This window comes from Schistocerca piceifrons, chromosome 7 (assembly GCF_021461385.2).
Source record: "Schistocerca piceifrons isolate TAMUIC-IGC-003096 chromosome 7, iqSchPice1.1, whole genome shotgun sequence".
Lineage (NCBI taxonomy): Eukaryota > Metazoa > Arthropoda > Insecta > Orthoptera > Acrididae > Schistocerca > Schistocerca piceifrons.
In genome coordinates this window covers 217,630,179-217,642,998 of record NC_060144.1, presented here as the reverse complement: position 1 = coordinate 217,642,998, position 12,820 = coordinate 217,630,179, and the positions used below count along the sequence as shown (strand labels likewise).

Below are 12,820 nucleotides of genomic sequence, written 5' to 3'. Positions count from 1 at the left end.
AAGCAGGTGTTGACAGATGTGAAAATTACCGAACTATCAGTTTAATAAGTCACAGCTGCAAAATACTAACGTGAATTCTTTACAGACGAATGGAAAAACTGGTAGAAGAGGACCTCGGGGAAGATCAGTTTGGATTTCGTAGAAATGTTGGAACACGTGAGGCAATACTAACCTTATGACTTATCTTAGAAGAAAGATTAAGAATAGGCAAACCTACGTTTCTAGCATTTGTAGACTTAGAGAAACCTTTTGACAATGTTAACTGGAATACTCTCTTTCAAATTCTGAAGGTGGCAGGGGTCAAATACAGGGAGCGAAAGGCTATTTACAATTTGTACAGAAACCAGATGGCAGTTATAAGAGTCCAGGGGCATGAAAGGGAAGCAGTGGTTGGGAAAGGAGTGAGACAGGGTTGTAGCCTCTCCTTGATGTTATTCAATCTGTATATTGAGCAAGCAGTAAAGGAAACAAAAGAAAAATTCGGAGTAGGTATTAAAATTCATGGACAAGAAGTAAAAACTTTGAGGTTCGCCGATGACATTGTAATTCTGTCAGAGACAGCAAAGGACTTGGAAGAGCAGTTGAACGGAATGGACAGTGTCTTGAAAGGAGGATATAAGATGAACATCAACAAAAGCAAAACGAGGATAATGGAACGTAGTCAAATTAAGTCGGGTGATGCTGAGGGAATTAGATTAGGAAATGAGACACTTAAAGTAGTAAAGGAGTTTTGCTATTTAGGGAGTAAAATAACTGATGATGGTTGAAGTAGAGAGGATATAAAATGTAGACTGGCAATGGCAAGGAAAGCGTTTCTCAAGAAGAGAAATTTGTTAACATCGGGTATAGATTTAAGTGTCAGGAAGTCGTTTCTGAAAGTATTTGTATGGAGTGTAGCCATGTATGGAAGTGAAACATGGATGATAACTAGTTTGGACAAGAAGAGAATAGAAGCTTTCGAAATGTGGTGCTACAGTAGAATGCTGAAGATAAGGTGGGTAGATCATGTAACTAATGAGGAGGTATTGAGTAGGATTGGGGAGAAGAGAAGTTTGTGGCACAACTTGACTAGAAGAAGGGATCGGTTGGTAGGACATGTTTTGAGGCATCAAGGGATCACAAATTTAGCATTGGAGGGCACCGTGGAGGGTAAAAATCGTAGAGGGAGACCAAGAGATGAATACACTAAGCAGATTCAGAAGGATGTAGGTTGCAGTAGGTACAGGGAGATGAAGAAGCTTGCACAGGATAGAGTAGCATGGAGAGCTGCATCAAACCAGTCTCAGGACTGAAGACCACAACAACACAACAACAACAACAACAACAACAACAATGAAATTTTACATTAAAATTTAGAAATTACATTTATATATTAAATTAAAAATGAAATGTTTGGTTTTGGACACAACACTATTACAGAACATCATAAACACAGCTGTTGATTACTAGATTCTGTACATACCTCTTAAAGGAGTTGTAAGGTACATCTCTTATTGCCAGGAGAAGTTTATTACATAGCTTTCAGCCAGTATATTTGAGACTATTTTGGGACTTACTTAATCTAGTATAGTCTAAGTCAATGCCATTTCTGTTGCTTGTTACATAACATGGTGGAGAACTTAAATTCTCTGGCTGTTTTCTTTTTTATTGAGAGGAGACAGGCTTTACTATAGAGGGAAAGAACACTTCATATCTTTAGCTCTTTGAAATGCTGGCAGCATGACTGTTTAGAGATACCTGTAATTGTTCTCACTGACATCCCCACCCTCCCCCCACCATATAAGCACTATTTATTCACCAGAAGAATTACCCCATTGTCTGAGACAATGTAGCCATTCGGGTGCTTGTCCATGTATGTATACTTAATAACTCCAAAGAAAGCAAACATTGTTCAGTCTTGTTTATGTGCCTATTAATGACTCAGCACTTCAACTACTCAAAAAAGCAGTAAGCATTATTCATTTGAAGGTACTAAAGATGAGAATCTGTTAACAGCTAAGCTAGAAACAACTGGAAATGCTGACTGGGAGAGATGTTCATTGTATATCACTTTAATACAAACATAACGACAGAACCTTTATTGACATGCAAATTTAATTTATACACTTGTAAAATGATTACCTCTCTTGAATCTATAGCATCATTCATGATCTGTATCCATCCTTTGAATGTTGCAACTTGAAAGAGGCATAAGTAGGCTTTTCCAACATGATCAAAATTCATCGGTGAATTCACCCAAGTGTAATTTTCTGCCAAACAAGAGTTCTTGTCTGGGATAATTTCATGACTTAATGTAGTGTCGTTGGAGTCTTGACACTGCAAATTATATTATACATCAGATTTATGTAGTAAGAAAAAAATCATCAACATTTATATAAAACATCACATTATCAGTTGCATAAAAGAATTTCAAACAAAACATTGGATTACAACTACATAATTATAAGTCTTCTTTCTTAATTGATGCCACTAATATTGGATGCACAGTTTCAATTTAATGTTTCTCCCTGTTACTTTGAGGTCAACAGTAACACAAACTTTTACACAGTAGGGGAAAATCAGTCCTATGTTATCACCTTTCCAACAACATTCCTATGCATTTGAACTCCTGTACAATGTAATAAACACCTTTTTTAAGTTAAACAATGGCCACAAGCCAGACATACTTGTACATAGTCCTTTCTGCAATTCTACTGAAAAATAATGGTTTTAATACATGTTTACAATTAATGTCACAAAGTTAAATGCTTATAAATGTTTGAGACATATCTGGCACGACTCATCAAATATTAAACACATTTCATGAATTGTATTCCCCAAAAAATCATATATAAGAAATTATTTTCTTCAATGCAAGAAAGAGACACACTTCTGAATCAGTGAAAATTAAAAAAAAAGATGTGTCTGAATGGACAGAGTTAAAAAAATGTTACTGGATTAAGGATAACAAGCAAAAACAATAGACTTGGTTTCCACAACAACATTTTACAATAAAATTGAATTAGTATCTATATCTGACTACCTAAATTATAAATTAAAGTCTCCTGCTGCAGTTTCTGTCTGTATGTTCAGGCTAATCTCAGGAATTACAATAGGGATTTCAATACAGTTTTCACTAATAGAATGATTCATCAGGAAAGTTTGTGTATATAATTTATTACCATTAAGTAGTGATGTGTGTGTAATATATGTATTGTTATCTATTCTGTATTTCATTGGCATCTGGAGTGACATCTCATGGAAATGATGGGATGACAAAATGGTCAGCTACACTGGAAGTGGTATCTGCCAGGAAAAGTAGAAAAGTAAATGGCTGCTGTATCTCCAAAGAGCAACAAACCTTGATCTGAATCTATGTCAATCCTGATGGTCTAGCATTAAAGCACATGCCTGTAAACCAAAAGGCCACAATACGAATCCCAGATGGAGCATGGGTTTTTCAGTCTGCGTTTTAACTCAGCATTCATCTCTCAATGGTTTCAAGATTCACCAGAAACAACATGTCATTCAGATTACATGTAAAAGTGTAGGCCTTGTTTCCTCAGTTGCCTAACTGGTGTAGGTTAGAGGCATGAAAGTCACGGAAGGGCATCCCATTAAAAGACTTGTACCAGGTCATTGAGCCACTCAAAATTATTACTGCCAGAATCTATACTATCTTCTTCTTCTGAACATATTATAAACTGAAGTCATCCCACCACATTTTTTCTCTGTACATGAAGGCTAATTTCAGGAACTACTGAAAGTATTTTGACACAATTTTCACTAATACTGAGACATCTTCACAAGGAAGGTATGTGTGTATAATTTCTTATCACTATGTCACACAGGTTGTCTGGTGGGAGACATTTTGTGCTAGCTGTATGAAGCAAAGGTGGGTTGCTAGTATAATAGATTTTTCAGCAGACTAAGTGTTTTCTGTTTTCTTCAGCCATCTCCTGAAAGCCAGCCAGTAGCAGAAAGGAGTTTAATGTCTCAAATAATGATTCTAGAACAACAGTCTCATTCATAGAAATCTTCACTGCCTCATTTCAGTGTAGTTCAAATGCAGTAGTACGTATAATGTGCAGAGTACCCCCGAGAACCTCCTGCCGTACGCTCTTTAAAAAACTTGGAATACTTTCCACAACATGCCAGTATATTTTTTCCCTAATGAGTTTCTTGATTGACAATCCTGCCCACTATGAAACCAATGAAAGCTTCCATTATCACAATACAAGAAAGAAGGCTGACCTCCACTTTGAACTAAAAAGTTTAACTCGGGTACAGAAAGGAGTGCATTACTCCAGTGTCAAAATATTTAACTTATTACCGAGCTATATAAAAAGTCTACGTAGTAACAGTGGATCATTCAAAAACAATCTAAAGACATATTTAATCGAGGAAAACGTTTTACTCACTTGATGAATACTTCAACACAGAAAAGTAGTCTTTGTATGTACTTATATTTACTGTTGTCTGTTTATGTTCTTTTTGTTCCAATTTGTAACCATATACTTACTGTGACAAATAGGCTTTTGCAAGGTCATAAACTTTGCATAATGTATTATTTCTATGACTTTATTTTAGTTCATTATTATTTTTGCAAGTCTTATGTAATTTATGTCTAGTTCTGCTCTTGTAAACTAGTTGATACCATGGTCTGTGAACATATATTACTCAAGTCGTTCTACATCCTAGCGTCATACGCATAACAGGATCTATGGAATTCGTAGATAAAAATTTCGGTCTGAAAAGCTGATCATCCCCAAGAAACAATACTGTTGGTTGCAGAGAAAAAATTTTACAGCACTAGGAATATATGCACCATTGTTAATAATATCATATTTTTAGATTTCAGTTACATCTATAAAATGGAACTTTGAAATAACTGATACAAGCAATTGCAGGTATTTGTTGCCCACAACAGCCTTGCTAAAGATTATGCATACAAACAACTCCTTAATTTATTTTCCTGTAAGTCAGAAGACTATCAAATGACCATTAAAAGTGCACAGAAAAATGAATTTTAAAGCTACAGATTTCTAGTTTTTGTGAAACTAGGTCCTTGTTTCAAGTAGTATCAGCATATGTAATGAAACGAAAATGTGATTTTCAACATATGGTTACCCAAGGCATCTCATTTACCATTAACAACATTGAAGAGAACAATCTTTTACCCAGTCACATAAATACAATAGCCAGGACAGACAATGAACATATACCCCAAGACTGTAAAAATCCCTCCACTTGTCCTGATTGTAAATTAACCCTTAATTCTATTTCCCAATCCACAATCACTTTCCTGTGTAACAATTGCAACCAATTCCAACCCAGCATGTCCTATAAAGTTTAGAGCACGCCAGAAAATAGCCTCCAGTTTCATGTAGCATGGGAAGTAGTGGGGAGAACAGAACAGTCACTACACTGACTCACTGGTCAGGGTGCTTAGTGCCATGATAGCAAGAAAACTACATTACTTCTCATTTGCCTACAGTAGCTGTTCAAAATGAGCAATAAACTAAAATTTCTGCCTAATGTGGCATCTATACCATAATACAGGTTTTATCAGCAACAAAATCTCACAGCTGGTGACATTAATTGTGAAATCTGTGTTGTATGTCTGAATTTGATGAGTGAAAGTGTTGTGTGTCAATAATGTCATTTGTTTATGAGTAGCAGGATGCATGTTCCTGATAATGACAGAAATGGCCATTTATCTGTAGTCAGCAATGGAACGTAACTTGGAAAAAAGCTATGAAAGTTTGCACTTCATGAGATCACAACTGTAAGACAACTTCACACGTATTTCTTAGAATGTTTCACATGACACGGAGGCCATCAATTAGGGTACCACAAGTTCTTTGATCACAGGGTTCTAAACTTGTAGTGTCACAAAATTATTGACAATGAGACTCATATTCCTAATGTTTATGCAATTACAGCTAATGTCAAACTTAGTTATGATTTGTAATTCAGTTTCTCAGAAACGGGTATAGGTATCAAGTTGAAATTTATGTCACGCACTAAGTCAGTAGTCCCTTGGTGCTGTAAATAATTTAGCTTCTAACTCAATGCAATCAAAAGTTAATGCCATACACGTCACATATTTTGAGACTCATAAACTCACTCTTCGAAACCTATACATGTACTATCTACTTACATTTTGGACCTGGTAGTGTAGCAGTAAAGTGAATGCAAGGAAGCCACAAGTTCACAGGATCAAATCTTGGTTGTACCATGGATTTTTCGGTCTTCATTTTAACCTACCCTTTATCTCTCAACTATGGGTGGAGTCACCAGAAACAACACATTTCAGATTCCACAGTAAACTGTAGGTCCCCCTTGCCCGGTTGGATAACTGGGGTAGTTTAGCGACTTGGAATTCACCGAAGTGGCATCCTTTGTGAACTGTGTTTTATGTAACAGTGATATAGAACAGTCAAAATTTTAATTTTTCACAGTTAGCCACCTTTTTGTAGAAATTATCACTGACACTGCAATTTGATGAAAAAAAAAAATTACTGAGAGAGAAATGCTTCAAATTCCATTCTGAGAACTACAAACTTCAAAGCATGACTGCTTCTGTGGTTTTTTCCCCTTCATTACAATACAGATGGATAAAGCCTATTAAACACAATTGTCACCAGAATGAATTTTCATTCTGCAGCAGAGTGTGCATGGATAGCTAAGTTAGTAGAGCATTTGCCTGTGAAAGGCAAGGTTCTGGTTTGAATCCTAGTCCAGCAAACAGTTTCAAACTATTAGGAACCTTTATAGTTCTGACCTTTGAGGAGATATGCTAATGAGGAGAGAAATATACAGTTAAGGGCGTAGCACCATTCCATCTCATCCAACAAACCAAAAAAGGTAATCCAAACTCCACTAGCCTGAAAGTATATGCAGTTTTGGGCACTACAGGAATCTTACTTGTAAATCATATGGAACATGAGAGGACAATCAATATTGGTGCCTACTGTGAAACATTAATAAAACTGAGAATAGCCATTCAAGACAAGCTACTGGTGTAGTGTATCTTGATGAAAATACTCAGCCAAACTCTGCCTCATAAACACTACAGTTCTTGTGTCAATTCAATTCTTCTAACAACCACCCTACAGCCCAGACTTGTTTCAAAGTGATTTCCATCTCTTCAGACACGTAAAGAGGTGGCTTTGTTCCCAACACTTTGATGCTTCCACAAACTGGCTGTAGAATTTTATGCAGAAGGAACTTCTCTACTTGTTGAGAGACACTGTTGGGCAACATTGTTGATAAACATAAAATTCAGTGGTTTGTGATGGCACTAAATACAGAATCCTACTACTGAACAGCAACTACTATATGTGGGAAGCCTTACAGAGTGAAGTACAGGTTGTGCTTCAGGCAACTTAGTCTGTCATATTTCAATAGGACAACGGCTGGTCATGTTTCATAAGTAATATGCAGTTCTTTTTTAAAGTTTGGCATGCAAGGTCATTTTACTGACTGCCCATCAAACATGTCTGAGATATGACTGATTGGCAACAAGTTTGTCATGGTCGTCCAGTAAGCACTATTGATGCTCTCTGGACTTGGATACAAACAGCATAAAAGACGATCCCAGAAACATATTCAGCTCTCTCTGTTCTTTATGCCTCTTATAGGATCCAACTGCAGCTGGTAAGGTGTTTGGGTGATAATGAACACACAAAATGAGGGATCATGTACTACTCTAAGTATTATCATGAGTCTGATCTGTGATATCATGTTCACTTCACTTACTTAGTCTTCATCGCATTACAATTTTCACAAACTTGGCTAAATCCATTGTTGATTATTGTTTTAATGTAACTGGTTCTTAGTGAGCGTGCTTCTGAAAACTAGAAGGGAGGCTTGATTAAAACCTACGAGAGGAATTATACTTTTCACATATTTCTCTTCTCACTTTCCTAGCTATATTGCTGTTGAATACTAGAAATCATTATTGACTGTATGACTGTTAAGTATATGAAACTGAAGGATTACATAGGCTCAGTTATGTGTAAAGCAGGCGGCAGACTTTGTTTCATTGATAGAAAACTGGGAAAATGGTATCAGGCTACAAAGGAGAACACTTACAGGACACTTAGGTGACCCATTGTGGAATACTGCTCAAGTGTGTGGGATTCATCCCAAACAGGACTAACAGTGGGTACTGCACTTCAGAATGGCAGAATGAATGGTCAAAGATCTGTTTGACCCACAGGTAAGCATCAAAGAAATGCTGAAAATGCAGAACTGTCAGATGCTTGAAGATAGATGTCAATTATTTTCCATGGAAAAGTAAAATTTCGAGTTAAGAGTGCAACCAAAAGAAAGAGAATCCTTCATTAGGCCACCTAAATAAAACTGAGAAGAATGGTTGAAAGTAGGGCCAAATTCAAAAGTTGACATATGTCCAGTCATTAGGCTGGATCAACTAAACAACCATTTAAAAAACATTGCTACTAACAAAAATGCTAGCAAAGTGAAATCAAACTTCAAGGGCATATTCATGCATGTTGGGACAAACTCTGACACAACAGTGAGGCCAAGTCATTAGTGAATCTCAAAACTTTATTCATACTGCCAAATCTTTGTATATTAACTCAAGATTGGTAATAAGTGGTATTTTGCACAGGAGATCAGTGAGTGACTCTAACATAGATAAGATAACAATGGAATTAGGGACCAGTGTGATAAACTTGGCATGTTATTTATAAACCCAAACAAATTTATAAGTAACAAATGTCTGGGTATGGATGGTGTACATCTAAATAGGCTAATCTAAATATGCTAGGCCCTTTGACTCTGAATAAAATGTTTTCGAATGTTTGCAAAATCATCAATAATAATGGAAACTGATCTTCATGAAATAGGTGTTGAAATATCCAGGTTAATGATGAGTTAGTGATAGAAAGAATTGTTGATTTGGAAATACAAACAATTATTGTGAGTAGTTTGACTGTATCCAGGAGGGAGATTGACTGTATCCAGGATACTTACTTTCAGTGGTGCGTCCTTGAGACAAGCTGTGTCATATATAAGCTGGCTTGCAACTACAACTCAGTTTTTACTACCTACATTTGCAATCTGCAAATGATAGAAAAGTGCATGGCAGAGAACGCCAATATTAGAATCCTTAAAAATGCCAGCATGGGTGAATGGGTGTCAGAAAAAGAGACTGTATTTGGTAATGCACTAAAAATTGTCACAGAGTAGGTCAAACAATACAATAACTATGACATTGTGACAGTGTGAGCAATTCAGATACAGTTCCGCAATATCAATGCCTCAGAACTCAGCAGGCAGGAACTAGCTATGCAGCATGTAGTTAATTCCCAGTAAAAATTATCCACTGTATAGCTGTGATAGCTTCATTCATAAGAACCAGTTTCATTTGCTTCTCAAGTCTGCTTTCTATCTCTCAAATAAATGCTTTGTTTATGACAGAAACACAAAGATTGTTTATTTTTTATTTCTGTTATAGAGGCAAATTCAGTATTAATTCTGATGGAAGTGGCTAGTGCAATTTAAAATCCAATCTCAAGCATGGTACTAATTAATATGATGTGAGGAGTACCTTATATGTATCATATAATATTTTCACTTACGTATTTTAATGATAAAATATTAAAAAAAAAAACAAATGATAAAAGTTTATATACCATATTAGTCAATAAATAATGCACTGATGTAATTGAACATTCCCTAATGAATAATCAAAACAAGATTTAAATAACTGTAGCAACAAAATCAGCCCACAAACACATATTTCACTAAAAATATATAGAAACAAATTTTAGCTGATTTATGACTCGTTCCACTAATGGAAAATACAGCTATGAAGTAACAAAATTAAATAAACATTGTACACAAATGATAAGTTACATAAAATCGAAAATAAACAATTATTAATAATCTAATGTAAATGGACAGATTAAAAAATCTACTCACCAAGCAGTGGCAGAGGAACACACACACACAAAAGCATTTAACTTTTACAAGCTTTCGGAGCCAGTGCCTCCTTCTTCTGGAGGAAGAGTTGAAGGGGAAGGTCCCCAACAATCAGTCTTTCCTTCTCATTCTGTCTGATAAGTCTCCCCGATCCAGGGTTCTGGGTGACTTTTCCAAACTGCCCCACTTTCCCTAAACCTCTCCAGTCCTTTTCCTTCACCCCTCTTCCTTTCCCTTCAACTCTTCCACCAGAACAAGGAGCCACTGGCTCGGGAAGCTCATAAAAGTTAAATACTTCCATGTGTGTCTTCCCCTGCTGCTGTTGCTTGGTGAGTAGATTTTTTTTTTATCTGTCCATTTACATTATATTATCAGTTACATGTCATGGCAAACAGACTCATGGTATTGTTACTATTGAAAATTAAACCAACCTTGAAGTATTTTCCAGCAAACAGCTGTACTCCCATAATAGCAAAAATGAGCCAGAATATCAAACAAACCAATAACACATTAAAGATGCTGGGAATAGCTTGCACAAGAGCATTGACGACAACCTGAAACATTACAAGTTTCATAAGAAACTTAAGTAGCAGTTGAAGCTACATTTTAATTAGTTATTGTAAAGTATTAAAACTGAATTGGAGGGCCATGTTCATCAGTGATGAAGACTGTAAGAGCAACTGAAATACCAGGACACACTGAATATAAGGTTTTCAGTTGATTTATATGATTCTCTAGATACCACATACTGAATGTAGGAAAGAAAACAAGATACTGCATTAGTCTTGGGGGAAAGAGATAAGTAAAAATTGCTGAATTAATCGGTAGTATTTTCATGGTTTTGTTTCTGGTTTAACATCTTAATTAAAGAATACTTTTCTGCAATGAATGAAACATTCATGGAATACTTTTCAACACTTCAGTAACTTTGTTACAGTCTTCTGTCACTGAACACTGCATTTTCTATTAGTTTCCTATGTAAATCATGCTTTCATTGTCAATAGCTCTGTGTAATATTCAAAAATTTACAAGTAAAATTTTAATACACAAAACACAGTGAATTAAAATCACTCCACAAACATTATAAAAGAAACTGAATTACACTGTAAGAAACTTGTCAGCATCTCTGAATTATTTATTTCCTCTACAGTTCCTCGACATAAATAATTAGTGCAAGATTCTTGTAAAATTCATTGATTTTAGTATAGCATCTTCACATTGTGTGACAGAGTAGGGATGACATCCGCTAACAATCAATGGATGTATGTAAAGGATCTCCCATTGTTATCCGAGTAATCAGATCACACACTGATATTAAAAATTAGCAATATTGAGTCTCTCTGTTCTTATTAGATTTCCTATACAGATTCTCTTGGAATGATGTCTCATGTTTTGTTTTCTAGATTTTTTTTTTTTTTTATCAACATAGTATTGCATGGGAAGCTGCAAAAAACCTGTCTTCAGACTGAAAGCCATAAGAAAAAGTAGCATTGTGCATATGTTGTGTGTGTGCCCTGAATTCCTTGTATCTACATTTTTGAAGTCAAACTTTCCTTTTACTAGGACTGTTATTTTGTTTCAATTACAATTTAATCAAAAAAGTTGTTAATTATTCAATAATTGTAAGGTAATTGAAATCAACAAACAACTAGTTACTAAGCAAATTCATAAAAAAATGAGATACCATTCTGATTTTTTAAATGTGAAGTACTGCCATGAACTATTTTTAAATGATGTAAGGAATGGAACAAATAATTGTTGCACTACCTTCCTTCAGTCAACAGTAGTTCATTTGTAAAAACATACAGAACAAATATTCTGTGTGTTCTGCCATCAGTTGGTGAGTAGATTTTTTATCCATCCAGTTACATTATATTGTCGAAAACTGATTGTTTTCTGTTAGAATAAATGTTCTAAATCATATGATGATTGACAAATGAAAATAATTCAATTACAGGTAATGACCTGAATCAGTAGGTTCAGAATTCTCTTAAAATAAGTTAGGAAGTATTATCCACTATAGTCTTGAATTAAAAAGTGAATATAAAGCATTGTAAATTGCAAATGACACCTATCGGAGAGCAATATTTTTGTTTATAATGGCTTATACAACAAATTTACCTACCAACACCCAGTACCTTAAAAGTGGAAGAATATTTATGTTGTAAGTGTTTGTATTGTGTGGGCATCACACGTTTCATGAATCTAAGAGGATAAAATGAAAGGATTGTATTAAGACCTACAGAAGCAGTAAACGGTGTCTTTGATGCAGCAGTTCGTTCAACACTTGTATGTTTGGCTATCTTTCATCATGCAGATCAATGATGCCATGCAATTAGTCCTATCATTTTACTGACCCTTTCTAATTTAGTGACTAGTAGTTAAATCTATCAATTTTCCAATATTTTTTTAAATATCATGCAAAACACTAAGATACGCAAATTCTATTAGTATAAAGCCAGATTCTATTGCAATATGTAACCTAAATGTGAGTTTTGTGCAAAAGTCAGAAGCTTTATGTTGAATTTTCCTTATAACTAATTACCTTCATGCATTGTTTCTAATTTGCTCCATACATGACTAATTCTTAAATTTGTATACCAATCTTTAGATGAGGTTCTATAGTAAACTTCTTAGAAGTATGTCACATTTGCTTAAGATAGAGGAGCTTAAAATCATTTAGAGTACACATATTTTGTATGTTATAAATATATTGTATGACAGCCTTTACAATTAAAATATAGTACATGGAACCATTATAAATACGTTGTTACTTATAGTCAATGTATGACTGTCAGAGAACTTGTGTTAGGAAAATGTAATATAGGTGAAGAAGGTGAAAGAAAGCTCTTCAATTAAGAAAGTTAACTAAAACAAATGATGA

General features: G+C 35.1%; 1 protein-coding gene across 1 annotated transcript in view; it reads right to left on the bottom strand.

Moving 5' to 3' along the window:
* LOC124709134 (sodium channel protein para) overlaps positions 1-12,820 on the bottom strand; it is an 878,324-nt gene that overhangs the window by 174,841 nt on the left and 690,663 nt on the right. The window contains exons 27-28 of the mRNA XM_047240797.1: positions 10,368-10,490; positions 2,122-2,316 (exon numbers count right to left, since the gene is read on the bottom strand). Of these exons, the coding sequence (XP_047096753.1) occupies positions 2,122-2,316; positions 10,368-10,490 (318 nt within the window). The remainder of the gene's footprint in view (positions 1-2,121; positions 2,317-10,367; positions 10,491-12,820) is intronic.